The sequence below is a fragment of the Tachyglossus aculeatus genome, chromosome Y4 (assembly GCF_015852505.1).
Source record: "Tachyglossus aculeatus isolate mTacAcu1 chromosome Y4, mTacAcu1.pri, whole genome shotgun sequence".
In the NCBI taxonomy this organism is placed as follows: Eukaryota; Metazoa; Chordata; class Mammalia; order Monotremata; family Tachyglossidae; genus Tachyglossus; species Tachyglossus aculeatus.
In genome coordinates, this window is record NC_052096.1 from 12,820,711 (window position 1) to 12,843,257 (window position 22,547).

The 22,547-nt window shown below is 56.1% G+C and overlaps 1 protein-coding gene across 2 annotated transcripts; it reads right to left on the reverse strand.

Annotated features, from left to right (window-relative positions):
- Positions 1-754: 754 nt before the first annotated feature.
- CLK2 (CDC like kinase 2) lies at positions 755-17,651 on the reverse strand. 2 transcript variants are annotated; one of them, XM_038768676.1, is made up of 13 exons: positions 17,572-17,651; positions 9,852-10,003; positions 9,525-9,717; positions 9,357-9,444; positions 7,886-7,952; positions 6,064-6,180; positions 5,798-5,964; positions 3,977-4,071; positions 3,669-3,798; positions 3,490-3,572; positions 3,331-3,410; positions 1,043-1,133; positions 755-943 (listed from the first exon to the last, which is right to left on the reverse strand). In XM_038768676.1, exons 2-13 carry the CDS (start codon positions 10,001-10,003, stop codon positions 755-757), a joined length of 1,452 nt encoding a protein of 483 aa, XP_038624604.1. In that variant the 5' UTR covers positions 17,572-17,651. The 2 variants fall into 2 exon arrangements, with proteins under 2 accessions (XP_038624604.1, XP_038624605.1); XM_038768677.1 differs by lacking the exon at positions 17,572-17,651 and having other exon boundaries at positions 9,357-9,441.
- Positions 17,652-22,547: the final 4,896 nt, after the last annotated feature.

A 22,547-nucleotide genomic window follows, 5' to 3' on the forward strand; every position in this document is an offset into this window, starting at 1 on the left:
GTGCCGGGAGCTGTAGTCCCGCGTGGCTGACAGGATCGACCCCTCCCGCCATTTACAAGGGACGGCCCTGCCCGCGCAGAGCATGCCGGGAGTTGTAGTCCCGCGAGGCTGACAGGACCGACCCTCCCCCTTCACTAGGAACGGCTCTGCCCGCGCAGAGCATGCCGGGAGTTGTAGTCCAGCGAGGCTGACAGGATCGGGGGTCGTTTCCCTCTCAGGCCGCTTTTATGCAGGACGGCCCCCCTTTACAGGGGACAGCCCTGCCCGCGCGGAGCATGCCGGGGGCTGTAGTCCCACGAGGCTGACAGGCTGGGGATTTCCCCCCCCGCGCAGAGCATGCCGGGAGTTGTAGTCCCGCGAGGCTGACAGAACCAGCTGCCCCCACCCCATGGCTTCCCTCCCGCCCCCCAAACGGGGTGAGGGCAGGAGGCTGGTCCGTCCCCTCAATCCACAGATCAGATTTATTCTCACGGAGACTGTACAAAATGTCTTATAAAACAAGAGCGTCCGGGGCCGCCGCCGCCGCCCGCGGGGGTCGGGGGTCTGTACACGGCCCTGGGGGTCCAGGGCGGCCGCCGGCGGTATTTACATTATGTCACATATTCACAGGGGTCCGGGGGGGCTCCCTCCCCAGTGTGCGTGTATGTGTATATATATATATCTATATATATATTTAAAAAAAAAAAAAAAAAAGAAGCACCAAGGTCCCAGTCCGTTCCCCGGGGAGGGGCGGGGGGGGGGGGCGTCCCGAGCGTCACCGGCTGATGTCCCGGGTGGCGTCCCAGAGCGGGGGGCTGGGCGGCGGGGCGCGCGGGTGGCGGGCGAAGAAGGGGTGCTGCAGGGCCTCGCCCAGGGCCAGCCGCTTGGCCGGCTCGTACTCCAACATGCCCTCGATCAGGTCGAAGAGCTGGTGGTGTTCCTCGGCCTCGGACGTCAAGTAGCGCTGTTGGGGAGGGGGGGCGGCTCGGGGGGTCAGCCCGGCCGCCGGGGGGTGGGTGCCGTCCCGCCCGGGGCCCCCGCCCCCCGGCCCCGGCCCACTCACGCGGAGCGGTTTGCAGTTCTCCCGGACGTAGCGTCCGGCCGACGTGTTCTCGTCCCAGTCCAGCCGGCCGCGGTAAAAATACTTCTGCTTCCTGCGGCGGTGGGCGTCAGGCATTGCCCGGGAGCGAATGAATGAAGGATGGCATTAATTAAGCGCTCACTATGTGCAAAGCGCCGTTCTAAGCGCTGGGGAGGTTACCAGGTGGTCCCTCGGGGGGCTCACAGTCGTCATCCCCCATTTTCCAGATGAGGGAACTGAGGCCCAGAGAAGTGAAGTGACTTTCCTCTCCCCTTCCTTCCTCTCCCCCTCATCTTACCTCCTTCCCTTCCCCACAGCACCTGGATATGTGTTTGTACAGATTTATTACTCTATTTTATTTGTCCATATCTATTCTATTTATTTTCTTTTGTTAGTACGTTTGGTTTTGTTCTCCGTCTCCCCCTTTTAGACTGTGAGCCCGTTGTTGGGTAGGGACCGTCTGCTTCTCGATGATGGCATTTGTTAAGCGCTTACTATGTGCCAAGCACTGTTCTAAGCGCTGGGGGGGTGGATACAAGGTAATCAGGTTGTCCCACGGGGGGCCCACAGGATTCACCCCCATTTGACAGCTGAGGTAACTGAGGCCCAGAGAAGTGAAGTGACTTTCCTCTCCCCTTCCTTCCTCTCCCCCTCATCTTACCTCCTTCCCTTCCCCACAGCACCTGGATATATGTTTGTACATATTTATTACTCTATTTTATTTGTACATATCTATTTATTTTCTTTTGTTAGTACGTTTGGTTTTGTTCTCCGTCTCCCCCTTTTCGACTGTGAGCCCGCTGTCGGGTAGGGACCGTCTCTAGATGTTGCCAATTTGTCCTTCCCAAGCGCTTAGTCCAGTGCTCTGCACATAGGAAGCGCTCAATAAATACGATTGATGATGATGATGACTTGCCCAAGTCAGCTGACAAGTGGCGGAGCCGGGATTTGAACCCGTGACCTCCGGCTCCAAAGCCCGGGCTCTTTCCACCGAGCCACGCTGGGGCTGGGGGGGGACCGGGCGGCCCCCGTTACCGCTACAGAGGAGCAGCGTGGCTCGGTGGAAAGAGCCCGGGCTTGGGAGTCAGAGGTCGTGGGTTCTAATCCCGGCTCTGCCACTCATCAGCTGGGTGACTTTGGGCAAGTCACTTCACTTCTCTGAGCCTCAGTTCCCTCAACTGTGAAATGGGGGGTGAATCCTGTGGGCCCCCCGTGGGACAACCTGATTACCTTGTATCCATCCCCCCAGCGCTTAGAACAGTGCTTGGCACATAGTAAGCGCTTAACAAACGCCATCATTATTGCCATCATCGAGAAGCAGCGTGGCTCGGTGGAAAGAGAGCGGGCTTTGGAGTCGGAGGTCATGGGTTCAAATCCCAGCTCCGCCTACTGTCAGCTGTGTGACTTTGGGCGAGTCACTTCACTTCTCTGGGCCTCAGTGACCTCATCTGGAAAATGGGGGTGAATCCTGGGGGGCCCCCATGGGACAACCTGATTACCTTGTATCCACCCCCCCAGCTCTTAGAACAGTGCTTGGCACATAGTAAGCGCTTAACAAATGCCATCATTGAGAAGCAGCATGGCTCAGTGGAAAGAGCCCAGGCTTTGGAGTCGGAGGTCATGGGTTCAAATCCCAGCTCCGCCTACTGTCAGTTGTGTGACTTCGGGCAAGTCACTTCACTTCTCTGGGCCTCAGTTCCCTCATCTGTCAAATGAGGATGAAGACGGTGAGCCCCACGTGGGACAACCTGATCACCCTGTAAGCTCCCCAGTGCTTAGAACAGGGCTTTGCACATAGTAAGCGCTTAATAAACGCTTAGTCTAGTCTAGAGAAGCAGCGTGGCTCAGTGGAAAGAGCACGAGCTTTGGAGTCAGAGGTCATGGGTTCAAGTCCCACTCCGCCACTTGTCAGCTGTGTGACTTTGGGCAAGTCACGTCACTTCTCTGAGCCTCAGTTCCCTCATCTGTAAAATGGGGATTAAGACTGTGAGCCCCAGGTGGGACAACCTGATCATCTTGTAGCCTCCTCAGCGCTTAGAACAGTGCTTTGCACATAGTAAGCGCTTAATAAATGCCATTATTATTATTATTATTATTATTAATAAACGCCATCCTTATTATTATTCCCCTGGGGAAATCCGTCCTGGGCATCCGTCGAGGCTGGGATCCCGGAAAGGTTCGGGGCGGGGAGGGCACGGGGGGGGACACCCGCACGGACGCTCAGGGCACCGGACGTGGGACCGAGACAGGCGGGGCCCCCCCCACCTCACCTCGTCTTCCGGATCATCCGCGACGGGATGGGCCCCAGTATCCGTTCCATCATGGCCAGGTGTTCCCGGTTATCGTGGGTCTGGGGGATGAAGACACAGGGAGGTCAGCTGAACCTCCCGCCCCGGGGCCCGCCGCCCCCCGGCCCGCCGCCCCCGCACCTGAAACAGGGTGAAGCCCACGTAGTACTCGAACACGATGCAGCCGATGCTCCAGACGTCGCACGGCTGCGTCCAGCCGAGCTCTGCGGGGCGGCGGAAGGGGAGAGGTCCGTCAGCCCCCGGCGGGCTGGGCTGGCCCCCCCCCCCGAAAGAGCCCCCCAGGTACCCCGGCCCCTCACCTAGGATGACCTCGGGGGCCCGGTAGTGGCGGGTGGACACTATCGTGCTGTGGTGCTCGTGGTCGAAGGTGGCACTGCCAAAGTCCACCACCCTCACGGCCGTGCACTTCACGCTGCGCTCGTCCCGCTTCTGCCGGGCGGGCGGCCGTCAGCTCGCGGGCCCGGGGCGGGCGGACGGGCGCGGGCGCCGGGGGTGGAGGTGGGGGGGGCGAGTGCGCGAGAGGGGCCGGCCGGGAGGAGGCAGAGGGGGCGGGATCGGTTCTCGGGGTCCCCCCCGGCGTAGTGGAAGCCCCCCCACCGGCGCCCACCTTCTCCAAGTTGTAGGTGAGCTCGTAGTCCGAATTGACGAACAGGATGTTCTCCGGCTTCAGGTCCGTGTGCGTCAGCTTGTTGTCGTGGAGGACTGCGGGGGGGGCGGAAACGGGCCGTCAGGCGGACCCCGGCTCCCTCCTCCTCCTGGCTCGGTGGAAAGAGCCCGGGCTTTGGAGTCGTCATCATCATCAATCGTATTTATTGAGCGCTTACTATGTGCAGAGCACCGGACTAAGCGCTTGGGAAGTACAAATTGGCAACATAGAGAGACAGGCCCTACCCACCAGTGGGCTCACAGTCTAAAAGGGGGAGAAAGAGAACAAAACCAAACGTACTAACAAAATAAAATAAATAGAATAGATATGTACAAGTAAAATAAATCAATCAATAAATAGAGTAGTAAATATGTACAAACATGTATACATATATAGAGGTGCTGTGGGGAAGGGAAGGAGATAAGATGGGGGGTTGGAGAGGGGGACGGGGGAGAGGAAGGAAGGGGCTCAGTCTGGGAAGGCCTCCTGGAGGAGGTGAGCTCTCAGTCAATCGTATTTATTGAGCGCCTAACTGTGTGCACAGCATTGTACTAAGCGCTTGGGAAGTCCAAGTTGGCCACGTCTAGAGCCGGTCTGTGTGCAGAGCACTGGACTAAGCGCTTGGGAAGTACAAATTGGCAACATAGAGAGACAGGCCCTACCCAACAGTGGGCTCACAGTCTAAAAGGGGGAGACAGAGAACAAAACCAAACCTACTAACAAAATAAATAGAATAGATATGTACAAATAAAATAGAGTAAAAAATATGTACAAACATATACATATATAGAGGTGCTGTGGGGAAGGGAAGGAGGTAAGATGGGGGGGATGGAGAGGGGGACGAGGGGGAGAGGAAGGAAGGGGCTGAGTGTGGGAAGGCCTCCTGGAGGAGGTGAGCTCTCAGCAGGGCCTTGAAGGGAGGAAGAGAGCAAGCTTGGCGGATGGGTGGAGGGATTGGGGGCATTCCAGGCCCGGGGGAGGACGTGGGCCGGGGGTCGATGGCGGGACAGGCGAGAGCGAGGTACGAGTCAGAGGTCGGGGGTTCAAATCCCGGGCTCCGCCAACTGTCAATCAATCAATCGTATTTATTGAGCGCTTACTATGTGCAGAGCACTGGACTAAGTGCTTGGGAAGTACAAATTGGCAACACATAGAGACAGTCCCTACCCAACAGTGGGCTCACAGTCTAAAAGGGGGAGACAGAGAACAGAACCAAACATACCAACAAAATAAGATAGATAGGATAGAAATGTACAAGTAAAATAAATAAATAAATAGAGTAATAAATATGTACAACCATATATCCATATATACAGGTGCTGTGGGGAAGGGAAGGAGGTAAGATGGGGGGATGGAGAGGGGGACGAGGGGGAGAGGAAGGAAGGGGCTCAGTCTGGGAAGGCCTCCTGGAGGAGGTGAGCTCTCAGCAGGGCCTTGAAGGGAGGAAGAGAGCGAGCTTGGCGGAGGGGCAGAGGGAGGGCATTCCAGGCCCGGGGGAGGACGTGGGCCGGGGGTCGATGGCGGGACAGGCGAGAGCGAGGTACGAGTCAGAGGTCGGGGGTTCAAATCCCAGGCTCCACCAACTGTCAGCTGGGTGACCCTGGGCAAGTCACTTCGCTTCTCTGGGCCTCAGTCAGAAAATGGGGATCAGGACCGCGAGGCCCCCCCCCCCGTGGGACGACCTGATCGCCTTGTAACCGCCCCAGCGCTCAGGACGGTGCTTCGCACACAGTAAGCGCTTCATAAACCACCCCCCCCCGCGCCCTCGCTCCCCCGGCTCACACTTGACGGCCCGGCAGAGCTGGTAGGCCATGTCGCGCACGTGCTGGATGGGGTAGGGCACGTAGTTGTTGTCCTTGAGGAAGTCGAAGGTGCTCAGGCCCAGCAGCTCGAAGGAGATGCACATGTGGCCGTGGTAGTCGAACCAGTCGAACATCTGGACGCAGAGGCTGGCGGGGGGGGGGGGGCCCGGGGAGGCCTCTCAGTCCCGCTCGCACCCGCCTCCCCGCCGTCCCCCCGCCCCGGGGTTCGGGGGGGGGTCGCCTCACTTCTTGTTGTCCGGGTCCTTCTCGTTGATCTTCTCCAGGACGTTGATCTCCAGCCGGGCGGCCTCCTTGTACTTCTCCACGTTCTTGATGATCTTTAAGGCCACGCGGGCCCCGCCCCTGGGGGACGGAATCGGGGGGCGGGAGGTGAGCGGGGACGGACCCCCCCCCCGGCCCCTTCCCCGCTCCGCACCCCCATCTCCGGCGGGCTACTCGATAACCTCCCCGCCCCCGACTTACGGCCCCTACGAACCTGCCTTTAGATTCCCATTAATAATAATACTAATCCTGGCTGGGATTAGTAAGGCTGGGAGCCCCCCCCCCGAATTGGCAGCTGTGTGACTTCGGGCAAGTCACTTCATCATCATCATCATCAATCGTATTTATTAAGCGCTTACTATGTGCAAAGCACCGTTCGAAGCGCTGGGGAGGTTACAAGGTGATCGGGTTGTCCCACGGCTGGGGGGGGCTCCCAGCCTTCATCCCCGTTTTCCAGAGGAGGTCACTGAGGCCCGGAGAAGTGTTGCCAATTTGTACTTCCCAAGCGCTTAGTACAGTGCTCTGCACATAGTAAGCGCTCAATAAATACGATTGATGGTGATGATGATGATGAAGTGACTTGCCCGAAGTCACACAGCTGCCAATTCGGGGGGGGCTCCCAGCCTTCACCCCTGTTTTCCAGAGGAGGTCACTGAGGCCCGGAGAAGTGTTGCCAATTTGTACTTCCCAAGCGCTTAGTACAGTGCTCTGCACATAGTAAGCGCTCAATAAATACGATTGATGGTGATGGTGATGATGAAGTGACTTGCCCGAAGTCACACAGCTGCCAATTCGGGGGGGCTCCCAGCCTTCATCCCCGTTTTCCAGAGGAGGTCACTGAGGCCCGGAGAAGTGTTGCCAATTTGTACTTCCCAAGCGCTTAGTACAGTGCTCTGCACATAGTAAGCGCTCAATAAATACGATTGATGATGATGATGATGAAGTGACTTGCCCGAAGTCACACAGCTGCCAATTCGGGGGGGCTCCCAGCCTTCATCCCCGTTTTCCAGAGGAGGTCACTGAGGCCCGGAGAAGTGTTGCCAATTTGTACTTCCCAAGCGCTTAGTACAGTGCTCTGCACATAGTAAGCGCTCAATAAATACGATTGATGATGGTGATGATGAAGTGACTTGCCCGAAGTCACACAGCTGCCAATTCGGGGGGGGCTCCCAGCCTTCATCCCCGTTTTCCAGAGGAGGTCACTGAGGCCCGGAGAAGTGTTGCCAATTTGTACTTCCCAAGCGCTTAGTACAGTGCTCTGCACATAGTAAGCGCTCAATAAATACAATTGATGATGGTGATGATGATGATGAAGTGACTTGCCCGAAGTCACACAGCTGCCAATTCGGGGGGGCTCCCAGCCTTCACCCCCGTTTTCCAGGGGAGGTCACGGAGGCCCAGAGAAGTGACTTGCCCAAATTGGCGGAGCCGGGATCGGAACCCGCGACCTCTGACTCCCAAACCCGTGCTCTTCCCACTGGGCCACGCTGCTTCTCCGTTAAGTGTCCATCTCGTTCATTCGTTCCGCCGCATTTATGAGCGCCGCGTGCGGGGCACTGTACTGAGCGCTTGGGAGGTACAAGTCGGCAACGCCAGGGCTCTAGCCGCTTCTCTATTTTCCACCCCTCTCTGGGGCTCCTGAAATCTCCCTCTCTGGGCAACGGGCTCGACCACCCGGGACGGTTTGAAGCCTCGAGGCCGGGTTCGAGGATGCTCTCCCCCTTCCACCGCTCCGCCACGTAGCGAGCATGCGCGCGCTGAACGGGCCGGGCCGATCCCTCCGTACCTGCGGTGGTCCAGGCAATGCACCACGCGGCCGAACGTCCCCTCCCCGAGGGTGCTGACGATCTCATCTGCGGAGGGGGAACGGCGCGTCAGCCGGGGGGGAGGCGGGGCGCGACCCCCGCCCCCGTCCCGGGAATTGGGGAGCGACCCTAATAATAATAATAATAATGACGTCATTTATTAAGCTTCTAGACTGTGAGCCCACTGTTGGGTAGGGACCGTCTCCATAGAAAGCGGCGACCCTAATAATAATAATGACGTCATTTATTAAGCTTCTAGACTGTGAGCCCACTGTTGGGTAGGGACCGTCTCCATAGAAAGCGGCGTGGCTCAGTGGAAAGAGCCCGGGCTGCGGAGTCGGGGGTCATGGGTTCGAATCCCGGCTCCGCCACACGTCTGCTGGGTGACCCGGGGCAAGTCACTTCACTTCTCTGAGCCTCAGTTACCTCATCTGGAAAATGGGGATTAAGACTGTGAGCCCCACGTGGGACACCCTGATCACTTTCCCAAGCGCTTAGAACAGTGCTTTGCACATAGTAAGCGCTTAACAAATGCCAACATTATTATTATTATATGTTGCCAACTTGGACTTCCCAAGCGCTTAGTACGGTGCCCTGCACACCGTAAGTGCTCAATAAATACGACTGATTGATTGATTAAGCTGGGGAGGTTACAAGGCCATCAGGTTGTCCCCCGGGGGGCTCGCAGTCTTCACCCCCATTTTCTAGATGAGGATAATAAGAATGATGGCATTTATGAATAATAATAATAATAGCATTTATTAAGCGCTTACTATGTGCAAAGCACTGTTCTAAGCGCCGGGGAGGTTACAAGGTGATCAGGTGGCCCCAAAGGGGGCTCACAGTCTTAATCCTCATTTTACAGATGAGGGAACTGAGGCCCAGAGAAGTGAAGTGCCTTGCCCAAAGTCACCCAGCTGACAATTGGCGGAGCTGGGATTTGAACCCATGACCTCCAACTCCAAAGCCCGGGCTCTTTCCACTGAGCCCCGCTGCTTCTCTTGAAGCGCTTGCTACGTGCAAAGCACCGTTCCAAGCGCTGGGGAGGTTACGGGGGGCTCACCGTCTTCACGTTTTTTTGTTGTTTTTTTTTGTTCTCCGTCTCCCCCTTTTAGACTGTGAGCCCACTGTTGGGTAGGGACTGTCTCTATATGTTGCCAATTTGTACTTCCCAAGAGCTTAGTCCAGTGCTCTGCACACAGTAAGCGCTCAATATGATTGATTGATTGATTGATTGACCCCCATTTTCCAGGTGAGGTCACCGAGGCCCAGAGAAGCCCCCAGCCGCCGAGCGTCCGAACCCACGACCTCGGCCTCCAAAGCCGCCGAGCCACGGTGCTCCTCCAACCCCAACCCCGGATCGGCGGAGCCGGCGCTGGAACCCGTGACCTCGGACTCCGGACACCGGGCCCCGCCGCTCCTCCGCACCCCGACCCCGGGACGGGTGCGTACATCGGTCCTGGAGCCAGTCGCCGATGTGGTAGACGAGGTGGCCCTCGGCGTCGTCCTCCACGCTCTTGGCCCTCCGGCTGCTGCGCTGCTGGCGGGACGGGGGACGGCGTCAGGCCGCGGGGGGTCCCCGGGGGGGTCCCCGTCCCCGCCGGACCCCCCGGGACTGACCGTGGAGGAGCGGCTGAAAGTGCGAGTGCGGCGCTGGTGGCGGCGAGGTTTCCTGCGGCTGCCCCGGTAGGCGTCATAGGAGCCGCGGCAGTCGGGGAGACAGTACGGCTGGCCGCGGTCCCGGCTCCGGTAGCCGCCGCCGCCGCAGTAGCGCCGGGCGTACGGCCGCCGGTCGGGCGAGCGGTCCCCGTAGCTGCCCGGGACGGACGGGAGGACGGGGGGTGGGGGGGGGAAGGGGGCGTGAGCCGGGTCCCCCGCCGCCCCGGCCCGCGCCGCCCCGGCCCGCCCGCCGCCCGGGAGGAGGGAGGGTCGCCCGGCGGGGGTCACCTCCGCGAGCGGACGTGGTAACTGTCTTCCCGCCGGGGCCGGCGCGTGCGGTCGCTGCTGCTGCGGGACCACGACCGGCTCCTCCGCCGCTTGTGCTTCCGCCCGCGGTAGCTGCCCCGCTCCGATGACCGGTAGCGGCGGGGGTGGGGCATCTGGGGGGGGGGGGGGGGGGGGGCGGGAGCCAGGATCATCATCATCATCATCATCAATCGTATTGATCGAGCGCTTACTACGTGCAGAGCACTGGACTTGGGACGTCCAAGTTGGCAACATCTAGAGACGGGCCCTACCCGACAGCGGGCTCGCGGTCTGAAAGGGGGAGGCGGAGAACAAAACCAGACATGCTAACAAAATAGGATATGTAGAAATAAATTAGAGTAAAAAAATATGTACATACATCTATCCAGGTGCTGTGGGGAAGGGAGGGAGGTAGGATGGGGGGGTGGAGAGGGGGACGAGGGGGAGAGGAAGGAAGGGGCTGAGTGTGGGAAGGCCTCCTGGAGGAGGTGAGCTCTCAGCAGGGCCTTGAAGGGAGGAAGAGAGCGAGGTGGGCGGGTGGGCAGAGGGAGGGCAGGATGAGCCGGGACCCCCCCCCCCCCGCTCTCCAATCAATCAATCATATTTATTGAGCGCTTACCGTGTGCAGAGCACCGGACTAAGCGCTTGGGAAGGACAAGTTGGCAACATAGAGAGACGGTCCCTACCCACCAGCGGGACCCCCTCGCCCCCTAATTCACTCATTCGGTCGTACTCATCGCGCGCTTCCCGTGTGCAGCACGCTGTGAGCCCACTGTTGGGTAGGGACTGTCTCTATATGTTGCCAATCAATCAATCAATCAATCGTCTTTACTGAGCGCTTACTGTGTGCAGAGCACTGGACTAAGCGCTTGGGAAGTACAAGTTGGCAACATCTAGAGACAGTCCCTGCCCAACAGTGGGCTCACAGTCTAAAAGGGGGAGACGGAGAACAAAACCATAGTAACAAGATAAAATAAATAGGATATGTACAAGTAAAATAGAGTAATAAATATGTACAAACATAGATACAGGTGCTGTGGGGAAGGGAAGGAGGTAAGATGGGGGGGATGGAGAGGGGGACGAGGGGGAGAGGAAGGAAGGGGCTCAGTCTGGGAAGGCCTCCTCTATTTATTTTATTTGTACATATTTATTCTATTTATTTTATTTTGTTAATAGGTTTGGTTTTGTTGTCTGTCTCCCCCTTCTAGACCGCGAGCCCGCTGTTGGGTAGGGACCGTCTCTCTATGTTGCCAACTTGGGACTTCCCAAGCGCTTAGTCCAGTGCTCTGCACACAGTAAGCGCTCAATAAATACGACTGAATTGAATGTGCAGTGCGCTGGACTGTGAGCCCACTGTTGGGTAGCGACTGTCTCTAGATGTTGCCAACTTGGACTTCCTAAGCGTTTAGTACAGTGCTCTGCCCACAGTAAGCGCTCAATAAATACGACTGATTGACTGATTGGACTGACTTGACACCCATCCGCATGTTTTGTTTTGTCGTCTGCCTCCCCCTTCTAATAGTAATAATGACGGTATTTATTAAGCGCTTACTATGTGCACAGCACTGTTACCAGGTGATCAGGTTGTCCCACGGGGGGGGCTCACCGTCTTAATCCCCATTTTGCAGATGAGGAAACTGAGGCCCAGAGAAGTAAAGGGACTCGCCCAAAGTCACCCAGCTGACAATTGGCGGAGCCGGGATTTGAACCCGTGACCTCGGACTCCAAAGCCCGGGCTCTTCCCACTGACCACGCTGCTTCTAGACTGTGGGCCCGTCGTTGGGTGGGGACCGTCTCTAACCGTTGCCGACTTGCAGCTCCCGAGCGCTTAGCACAGTGCTCTGCACACAGGAAGCGCTCAATAAGTACGACTGAATGAATGAATGAATGGACTAAGCGACGGGGAGAGTCCATTCCCTGCCCACCATGAGCTGATAGTCTAGAGCGGGGGGAGACTGACGTTGATATCGATAAATTACAGACACGGACTTACTAGTAATGATAATAATAATGATGATGGCATTGGTTAAGCGCTTACTATGTGCAAAGCACTGTTCTAAGCGCCGGGGAGGTTACAAGGCGATCGGCTTGTCCCACGTGGGGCTCCCAGTCTTTATCCCCATTTGACAGATGAGGGAACTGAGGCCCAGAGGAGTGAAGCGACTCGCCCAAAGTCACCCAGCTGACAACTGGCGGAGCCGGGATTCGAACCCACGACCTCTGACTCCGAAGCCCGGGCTCTTTCCACCGGGCCACGCTGCTACTCTAGTGCTCTGCACACAGTAAGCGCTCAGTAAATGCGACCGAATGAATGAATTAATAATAATGGTACTTTTTAAGCGCTTAGGACAGTGCTCTGTACACATTAAGCGCTCAATAAATATGACGGAATGAGTGAATGTACCAAGCACCGTTGGACACGGTCCCCGTCCCCCGTGGGGCTCACACTCCTAACGCCCAATTAACGGATGAGGCAACTGAGGCCCAGAGAACAATCGTGGCTCAGTGGAAAGAGCCCGGGCTTGGGAGTCAGGGGTCGTGGGTTCGAATCCCGGCTCCGCCGCTTGTCAGCTGGGTGACCTTGGGCGAGTCGCTTCACTTCTCTGGGCCTCAGTTCCCTCATCTGGAAAATGGGGATGAAGACTGGGAGCCCCCCGTGGGACAACCTCATCACCTTGTAACCTCCCGGGCGCTTAGAACAGTGCTTGGCACATAGTAAGCGCTTAACAAATGCCATCATTATTAACGGAGAAGCAGCGTGGCTCTGTGGAAAGAGCCCGGGCTTGGGAGTCAGAGGTCGTGGGTTCGAATCCCGGCTCCGCCGCTTGTCAGCTGGGTGACTTTGGGCGAGTCGCTTCACTTCTCTGGGCCTCAGTTCCCTCATCTGGAAAATGGGGATGAAGACTGGAAGCCCCACGTGGGACAACCTCATCACCTTGTAACCTCCCCGGCGCTTAGAACAGTGCTTGGCACATAGTAAGCGCTTAACAAATGCCATCATTATTATTATTAACGGAGAAGCAGCGTGGCTCTGTGGAAAGAGCCCGGGCTTGGGAGTCAGAGGTCGTGGGTTCGAGTCCCGGCTCCGCCGCTTGTCAGCTGGGTGACTTTGGGGGAGTCGCTTCACTTCTCTGGGCCTCAGTTCCCTCATCTGGAAAATGGGGATGAAGACTGGAAGCCCCACGTGGGACAACCTCATCACCTTGTAACCTCCCCGGCGCTTAGAACAGTGCTTGGCACATAGTAAGCGCTTAACAAATGCCATCATTATTAACGGAGAAGCAGCATGGCTCTGTGGAAAGAGCCCGGGCTTGGGAGTCAGAGGTCGTGGGTTCGAATCCTGGCTCCGCCGCTTGTCAGCTGGATGACTTTGGGCGAGTCGCTTCACTTCTCTGGGCCTCAGTTCCCTCACCTGGAAAATGGGGATGAAGACTGGGAGCCCCGCGTGGGACAACCTGATCACCTTGTATCCTCCGCAGCGCTTAGGATAGTGCTTTGCACATAATAAGCGCTTCACAAATGCCATTATTATTATCCTTAGCAACAATAATACTAATTACGGTACTTGTCAAACGCTATTTACCCGGCACTGTTCTAAGCGCCGGGGTCGATGCGGGTTAATCGGGTTGGACGCGGTCCCTGTCCCACTTGGGACTCGCTCTCAATCGCCCCTTTTACAGGTGAGGTAACCGAGGCCCGGAGAAGGGAAGTGACTCGCTCAAGGTCACACGGCAGACAAGTGGCGGGGGCCGGGATTAGAACCCAGGTCCTTCTGAATCCCGGGCTCGGTCCGCTAAGCTCTGCGTTGGGGATCATCATCATCATCAATCGTATTTATTGAGCGCTTACTATGTGCAGAGCACTGTGCTAAGCGCTTGGGAAGTACAAATTGGCAACATATAAAGACGGGGGTGACACGGGGAGGGCGTCTAGCCCAGTGGGCCCAAGCCGCACGTCCTCCGCACCCCTCCCTGAGACCCCCCCCCCTCGACTGGAAATTCACTCTGGGCAGGGAATGTGTCTGTTCCACTCTCGTCGTGTCCTCTCCCGAGCGCTTACTACAGTGCTCTGCGCACCGTAAGCGCTCCGTCGGTACGATTGACCGACTGGCCCCTTCAAGCTCTCCTTCGAACCCGCGACCCCTCACCGGCCGCCCCACTGCAGACCCCAGCCCCCCGGGGACCCCGGAGCCCTCCTCTACAACCTCGATTACCATGAGGGCTGCACTTCCCAGGCGCTTAGTACAGTGCTCTGCGCACGGTAAGTGCTCAATAAATACGGCTGAATGAATGATCACCCCCATCCCCAAGACCCAGGCCCACCCAGCCCCCCGGGGCCCTCCCCCTCCCAGGGCTGAGGGGATCCAAGCCCCTCTCCCCTCCCCCTTCAGACCCCTCCTCTAATTCCCCCCCCAGCACATTCATTCATTCATTCAATCGCATTTATTGAGCGCTTACTGTGTACTAAACGCTTAGGAAGTACAAGTTGGCAACATACACCTTCCAGGCCCCCCAGCCCCCTCCCCTTATTTCCCCAGCTCCCCCCTCCCAGGGCCGAGGTGCTCCAAGCCCCTCTCCCCTCCCCCTTCAGACCCTTCCTCTTATTCCCCCGCCCCCCCAACACATTCATTCATTCATTCAATCGTATTTATTGAGTGCTTACTGTGTACTAAACGCTCAGGAAGTACAAGTTGGCAACATACACCTTCCAGGCCCCCGAGCCCCCTCCCCTTATTCCCCCAGCTCCCCCTGCCCCTCCCAGGGCCGAGGCGCTCCAAGCCCCTCTCCCCTCCCCCTTCAGACCCCTCCTCTAATTCCCCCGCCCCCCCCCAACGCATTCATTCATTCAATCGCATTTATTGAGCGCTTACTGTGTGCAGAGCCCTGTACTAAACGCTTAGGAAGTACAAGCTGGCAACATACACCTTCCAAGCCCCCGAGCCCCCTCCCCTTATTCCCCCAGCTCCCCCCTCCCAGGGCCGAGGGGCTCCAAGCCCTGACCCCCTCCCCCTTCAGACCACTCCTCCCCAATACATTCATTCATTCATTCATTCAATCGTATTTATTGAGCACTTACTGTGTACTAAACGCTCAGGAAGTACAAGTTGGCAACATACACCTTCCAGGCCCCCGAGCCCCCTCCCCTTATTCCCCCAGCTCCCTCCTCCCAGGGCCGAGGCGCTTCAAGCCCCGACCCCCTCCCCCTTCAATCAATCAATCAATCAGTCGTATTTATTGAGCGCTTACTATGTGCAGAGCACTGTACTAAGCGCTTGGGAAGTACAAATTGGCATCACATAGAGACAGTCCCTACCCAACAGTGGGCTCACAGTCTAAAAGGGGGCTCACAGTCTAAAAGGGGCTTCAGACCCCTCCTCTAATTCCCCCGCCCCCCAACGCATTCATTCATTCATCCAATCGTATTTATTGAGCGCTTACTGTATGCAGAGCACTGTACTAAACGCTCAGGAAGTACAAGTTGGCAACATACACCATCCAGGCCCCCGAGCCCCCTCCCCTTATTCTCCCAGCTCCCCCCTGCCCCTCCCAGGGCCGAGGCGCTCCAGGCCCCTCTCCCCTCCCCCTTCAGACCCCTCCTCTAATTCCCCCGCCCCCCCAACGCATTCATTCATTCATCCAATCGTATTTATTGAGCGCTTACTGTATGCAGGGCACTGTACTAAACGCTTAGGAAGTACAAGTTGGCAACATACACCTTCCAGGCCCCCGAGCCCCCTCCCCTTATTCCCCCAGCTCCCCCCTCCCAGGGCCGAGGCGCTCCAAGCCCTAACCCCCTCCCCCTTCAGACCCCTCCTCTAATTCCCCCGCCCCCCCAACGCATTCATTCATTCATCCATTCAATCGTATTTATTGAGTGCTTACTGTGTACTAAACGCTTAGGAAGTACAAGTTGGCAACATACACCTTCCAGACCCCCCAGCTCCCCCCTCCCAGGGCCGAGGCGCTTCAAGCCCCAACCCCCTCCCCCTTCAGACCCCTCCTCTAATTCCCCCGCCCCCCAACGCATTCATTCATTCATCCAATCGTATTTATTGAGCGCTTACTGTATGCAGAGCACTGTACTAAACGCTCAGGAAGTACAAGTTGGCAACATACACCATCCAGGCCCCCGAGCCCCCTCCCCTTATTCCCCCAGCTTCCCCCCGCCCCTCCCAGGGCCGAGGCGCTCCAAGCCCCTCTCCCCTCCCCCTTCAGACCCCTCCTCTAATTCCCCCGCCCCCCCAACACATTCATTCATTCATTCAATCGTATTTATTGAGTGCTTACTGTGTACTAAACGCTTAGGAAATACAAGTTGGCAACATACACCTTCCAGGCCCCCGAGCCCCCTCCCCTTATTCCCCCAGCTCCCCCCTCCCAGGGCCGAGGCGCTCCAAGCCCCTCTCCCCTCCCCCTTCAGACCCCTCCTCTAATTCCCCCGCCCCCCAGCACATTCATTCATTCATTCAATCGTATTTATTGAGCGCTTACTGTGTACTAAACGCTCAGGAAGTACAAGTTGGCAACATACACCTTCCAGGCCCCCGAGCCCCCTCCCCTTATTCCCCCAGCTCCCCCGTCCCCGGGCCGAGGCGCTCCAAGCCCCAACCCCCTCCCCCTTCAGACCCCTCCTCTAATTCCCCCGCCCCCCCAGCACATTCATTCATTCATTCAATCGTATTTATTGAGCGCTTACTGTATGCAGGGCACTGTACTAAACGCTCAGGAAGTACAAGTTGGCAACATACACCTTCCAGGCCCCCAGCCCCCTCCCCTAATTGCCCCAGCTCCCCCCTCCCCGGGCCGAGGCGCTCCAAGCCCCTCTCCCCTCCCCCTTCAGACCCCTCCTCTAATTCCCCCGCCCCCCCCAGCGCATTCATTCATCCATTCAATCGTATTTATTGAGTGCTTACTGTGTACTAAACGCTTAGGAAGTACAAGTTGGCAACATACACCTTCCAGGCCCCCCAGCTCCCCCCTCCCAGGGCCGAGGCGCTCCAAGCCCCTCTCCCCTCCCCCCTCAGGCCCCTCCTCTAATTCCCCCGCCCCCCCAGCACATTCATTCATTCATCCAATCGTATTTATTGAGCGCTTACTGTATGCAGGGCACTGTACTAAACGCTTAGGAAATACAAGTTGGCAACATACACCTTCCAGGCCCCCAGCTCCCCCCTCCCAGGGCCGAGGCGCTCCAAGCCCCTCTCCCCTCCCCCTTCAGACCCCTCCTCTAATTCTCCCACCCCCCCCAACGCATTCATTCATTCAATCGTATTTACTGAGCGCTTACTGTGTGCAGAGCACTGTACTAAACGCTTAGGAAGTACAAGTTGGCAAGATACACCTACCAGGCCCCCGAGCCCCCTCCCCTTATTCCCCCAGCTCCGTGGCTCCGTGGCAAGAGCCCGGGCTTGGGAGTCAGGGGTCACGGGTTCAAATCCCGGCTCCTCCACTTGTCAGCCGGGTGACTCCGGGCCAGTCGCTTCACTGCTCTGGGCCTCAGTTTCCCCGATCTGGAAAATGGGGATGAAGACCGGGAGCCCCCCGGGGGGCAACCTGATCACCTCGTCACCTCCCCAGCGCTTAGAACAGGGCTTTGCACATAGTAAGCGCTTAATAAATGCCATTCTCATTATGATTATGATGATTATTCCCCCAGCTCCCCCCTCCCCCCCCCAGGCGCGCTCCCGCCCCTTCTCTCTCACCGTCCTGGCGGCGAGGCCCGTGCGCTTGTCCCACAGGAAATCCGTGATGGCGGCGGCGCTGCGGCCGGACACCCGGCCCCCCTCCCCCCCCTGCCCCGGCGGTGACGGACCGGACGGACCGGACCGATGGACGGACAGACGGACGGATGGCCCGGCGGCCCCTGCCACCCCGCTCCCGCCGCCCCGGGTGGCCCCCCCCACCGCTCCTCCGCTCCACCGCCGCCGCCGCCGCCGGGACCGCGCACGCACGCACGCACGTACGCACGCGCGTCACGGCCGCGCCGCCCCGGGCAGGCGGGGCCCCTCCCCCGTGAGGTCGGTCCCGTGCGGCGGGGGGCGCGCGCGGCGCCCGACGTCGCGCCGCCTCCGCGGGGGCGCGCACGTCCTGGGGGGCGGGGCCCGCGCGCCGCCCGACGTCGCACCGCCTCCGCGGGGGCGCGCACGTCCCGGGTGGGGGGCGGGACACGCGCGCGCGCGCGCGCGCGTGAAGGGGGAGAGAGAGCGCGCGAGAGAGACACACGCCGCCATTCATTCATTCGTCCACCCCCACAGTCTTTCCCTCATTCATTCATTCATCCGTATTTCTCACGCCGCCTTTCATTCATTCATCCACTCCCACAGTCTTTCCCTCATTCATTCATTCATTCAGCCGTATTTCTCACGCCGCCATTCATTCATTCATCCACTCCCACAGTCTTTCCCTCATTCATTCATTCAGCCGTATTTCTCATGTTGCCATTTATTCATTCATCCACTCCCACAGTCGTTCCCTCATTCATTCATTCAGCCGTATTTCTCACGTTGCCATTTATTCATTCATCCACTCCCACAGTCGTTCCCTCATTCATTCATTCAGCCGTATTTCTCACGCCGCCATTCATTCATTCATCCACTCCCAGTCTTTCCCTCACTCGTTCATTCATTCAGCCGTATTTCTCACGCCGCCATTCATTCATTCATTGTCTTTCCCTCATTCATTCATTCATGCAGTCTTTCCCTCATTCATTCATTCAGCCACTCCCACAGTCTTTCCCTCACTCATTCATTCATTCAGCCGTATTTCTCACGCCGCCATTCATTCATTCACTCCCACAGCCTTTCCCTCACTCGTTTATTCATTCATTCATTCATTCATTCAGCCATATTTCTCATGCCACCATTCATTCATTCACTCCCACGATCTTTCCCTCATTCATTCATTCAGCCGTATTTCTCACGCCGCCATTCATTCATTCGTCCACTCCCAGTCTTTCCCTCACTCGTTCATTCATTCATTCATTCAGCCGTATTTCTCACGCCGCCATTCATTCATTCACTCCCACAATCTTTCCCTCATTCATTCATTCATTCAGCCGTATTTTTCACGACCCTATTCATTCATTCATTCATTCACTCCCAGTCTTTCCCTCATTCATTCATTCACTCAGCCGTATTTCTCACGCCGCCATTCATTCATTCGTCCACTCCCAGTCTTTCCCTCATTCATTCATTCATTCACTCAGCCGTATTTCTCACGCCGCCATTCATTCATTCGTCCACTCCCAGTCTTTCCCTCATTCATTCATTCATTCATTCAGCCGTATTTCTCACGCCGCCATTCATTCATTCACTCTGTCTTTCCTTCATTCATTCATTCAGCCGTATTTCTCACGCTGCCTTTCATTCATTCATCCACTCCCACAGTCTTTCCCTCACTCATTCATTCATCCATTCAGCCGTATTTATCACGCCGCCATTCATTCATTCATTCAGTCTTTCCCTCATTCATTCATTCAGCAGTATTTCTCACGCTGCCTTTCATTCATTCATCCACTCCCACAGTCTTTCCCTCACTCATTCATTCATTCATTCAGCCGTATTTCTCACGCCGCCATTCATTCATTCACTCCCAGTCTTTCCCTCACTCGTTCATTCATTCATTCATTCAGCCATATTTCTCATGCCGCCATTCATTCATTCACTCCCACAGTCTTTCCCTCATTCATTCATTCAGCCGTATTTCTCACGCCGCCATTCATTCATTCGTCCACTCCTACAGTCTTTCCCTCACCCGTTCATTCATTCATTCATTCAGCAGTATTTCTCACGCCACCATTCATTCATTCACTCCCACAATCTTTCCCTCATTCATTCATTCATTCAGCCGTATTTTTCACAACGCTATTCATTCATTCATTCATCCACTCCCAGTCTTTCCCTCACTCATTCATTCACCCATTCAGCCGTATTTGTCACGCCGCCATTCATTCATTCATCCACTCCCAGTCTTTCCCTCATTCATTCAGCCATATTTCTAATGCTGCCATTCATTCATCCATCCACTCCCAGTCTTTCCCTCATTCATTCATTCATCTACGCCCAGTCTTTCCCTCATTCATTCAGCCATATTTCTCACGCCGCCATTCATCCATCCACTCCCAGTCTTTCCCTCATTCATTCAGCCATATCTCTCACGCCGCCATTCATTCATTCATCCACTCCCACAGTCTTTCCCTCATTCATTCATTCAGCCGTATTTCTCGAGCGCTGACGCTGTGCGAAGCCGAGGACAAAACACACAACACTACGCAGACACACCCCCTGCCCCCAACGAGATCGATCGATCCATCGATCGATCGATCGATCGATCGACTGTCGGCCGGGGCCTGAGGGAAGAACCCAGGCCTGGCCCTCGGGCGACCTGGGTTTTGGCTTTTCTTAAGCGCCTACTATGTGCCCAGCACTGTTCTAAGCGCTGGTGAGAATACAAGGTCATCAGCTTGTCATTCATTCAATCATATTGATTGAGCGCTTACTGTGTGCAGAGCAGTCTTCATCCCCATTTGACGGAGGAGGGAACTGAGGCCCAGAGAATAAGAATAATAATAATAACAATAATGGTATTTGTTAAGCACTTACTAGGTGCCAAGCACTGTTCTAAGCACTGGGGAGGATACAAGGTGATCAGGTTGTCCCCCGTGGGGCTCACAGTCTTGACAGATGAGGGAACTGAGGCCCAGGAAATAATAATAATAATAAGGGTATTTGTTAAGCGCTTACTAGGTGCCAAGCACTGTTCTAAGCGCTGGGGGAGATCCAAGGTCATCAGGTTGTCATACATACATTCATTCATTCAATCGTATTGATTGAGCGCTTACTGTGTGCAGAGCAGCCTTCATCCCCATTTCATTCATTCATTCATTCATTCAATTAATCATATTAATAACAATAATGATAGCATTTATTAAGCGCTTACTCTGTGCATAGCACTGTTCTAAGCACTAGGGAGGTTACAAGGTGATCTGATTGTCCCGAGTGGGGCTCACGGTCTCAATCCCCATCTTCCAGATGAGGTAACTGAGGCCCAGAGAAGGTAAGTGACTTGCCCAAAGTCACGCAGCAGACGAGCAGCGGAGCCGGGATTAATTAATTAATGATGGCATTTGTTAAGCGCTTACTATGTGCAAAGCAGACGTGACGTAACTGAGGCCCAGAGATGTTAAGTGACTTGCCCAAAATCACACAGCAGACGAGCGGCGGAGCCGGGATTGATTAATTAATTAATGATGGCATTTGTTAAGCGCTTACTATGTGCAAAGCAGACATGAGGTAACTGAGGCCCTGAGATGTTAAGTGACTTGCCCAAGATCACGCAGGAGACGAGCGGCGGAGCCGGGATTAATTAATTAATTAACGATGGCATTTGTTAAGCGCTTACTACGTGCAAAGCCGACATGGGACAGGCGTGGCTCAGTGGAAAGAGCCCAGGCTTGGGAGCCAGAGGTCATGGGTTCTAATCCTGACTCTGCCATTTGTCAGCTGTGTGACTTTGGGCAAGACACTTCTCTGGGCCTCAGTTACCTCATCTGGAAAATGGGGATTAAAGACTCTGAGCCCCACGTGGGACAACCTGATCATCTCGTATCCCCTCAGCGCTCAGAGCAGTGCTTGGCACATAGTAAGCGCTTAACAAATGCCATCATTATTATTATTATTATTTGACAGATGAAGGAACTGAGGCAGAGAGAAGTGAGAAGACTTGCCCCAGGTCAGACTCGGCACAGCCAGGATTAGAACCCATGACCTTCGGATTCCCAGACCCGGCCTCTAGCCAGTATGCCAGGCTGCTTCACAGGAGACGGACCCAGCTCTCCTTATCTTTCAAGCTTCCTAAAATAATAATAATAATGGCATTTGTTAAGCGCTTACTATATGCAAAGCACTGTTCTAAGCGCTGGGGGGATACGAGGGGATCAGGTTGTCCCACATGGGGCTCACAGTCTTCATCCCCATTTTACAGGTGAGGTAACTGAGGCTCTAAGGTAACTTAGGTTCTAAGCGCTGGGGGAATAAGCGCTGAGGGGATGCAAGGCGATCAGGTTGTCCCACGTGGGGCTCACAGTCTTCATCTCCATTTTACAGATGAGGTGACTGAGGCTCAGAGAAGTGACAGCAGACATGTGACGGAGTCGGGATTCGAACCCATGACCTCTGACTCCAAAGCCCGGGCTCTTTCCACTGAGCCACGCTGCTTCTCTAAAACCCCACCGTGCCCTAGAGACCTTCCCCAGTTACTTTCTAAATCTCCCCAGTTTACACCCCCCCAACCGCCATTGAAGAAACGCGTCTATCAGCTCCGTTACATCGTACTCTTCCAAGCGCTTAGTCCAGTGCTCTGCACCCAGTAAGCGCTCAATAAATACGATCAAATGAATGAACGTATTGAGTGCTCATGGAGAAGCGGCACGGCCTAATGGAGAGACCCCGGGCCTGGGTTCTAATCCCGGCTCTGCCGCTTGCCTGCTGTGCGACCTTGGGCAAGTCATTCAGTTCCACGGGCCTCCGTTCCCTCATCTGGAAAATGGGGATTAAGACCGTGAGCCCCACGTGGGACAGGGACCGTGTCCAACCTAATAATGGTAATGGACGATGATGGCATTTGTTAAAAGCGCTTACTATGTGCAGAGCACTGTTCTAAGCGCCGTGGGGGATACAAG

Coding starts and splice junctions, on each gene's coding strand:
- CLK2 (XM_038768676.1), bottom strand. CDS start 10,003: ATGCCCCACCCCCGCCGCTACCGGTCATCGGAGCGGGGCAGCTACCGC. Junction 5,965..6,063: donor AAGGACCCGGACAACAAGAA/GTGAGGCGACCC, acceptor CCCCCCCGCCAG/CCTCTGCGTCCAGATGTTCG. Junction 3,411..3,489: donor TGGGCTTCACCCTGTTTCAG/GTGCGGGGGCGG, acceptor TTCATCCCCCAG/ACCCACGATAACCGGGAACA.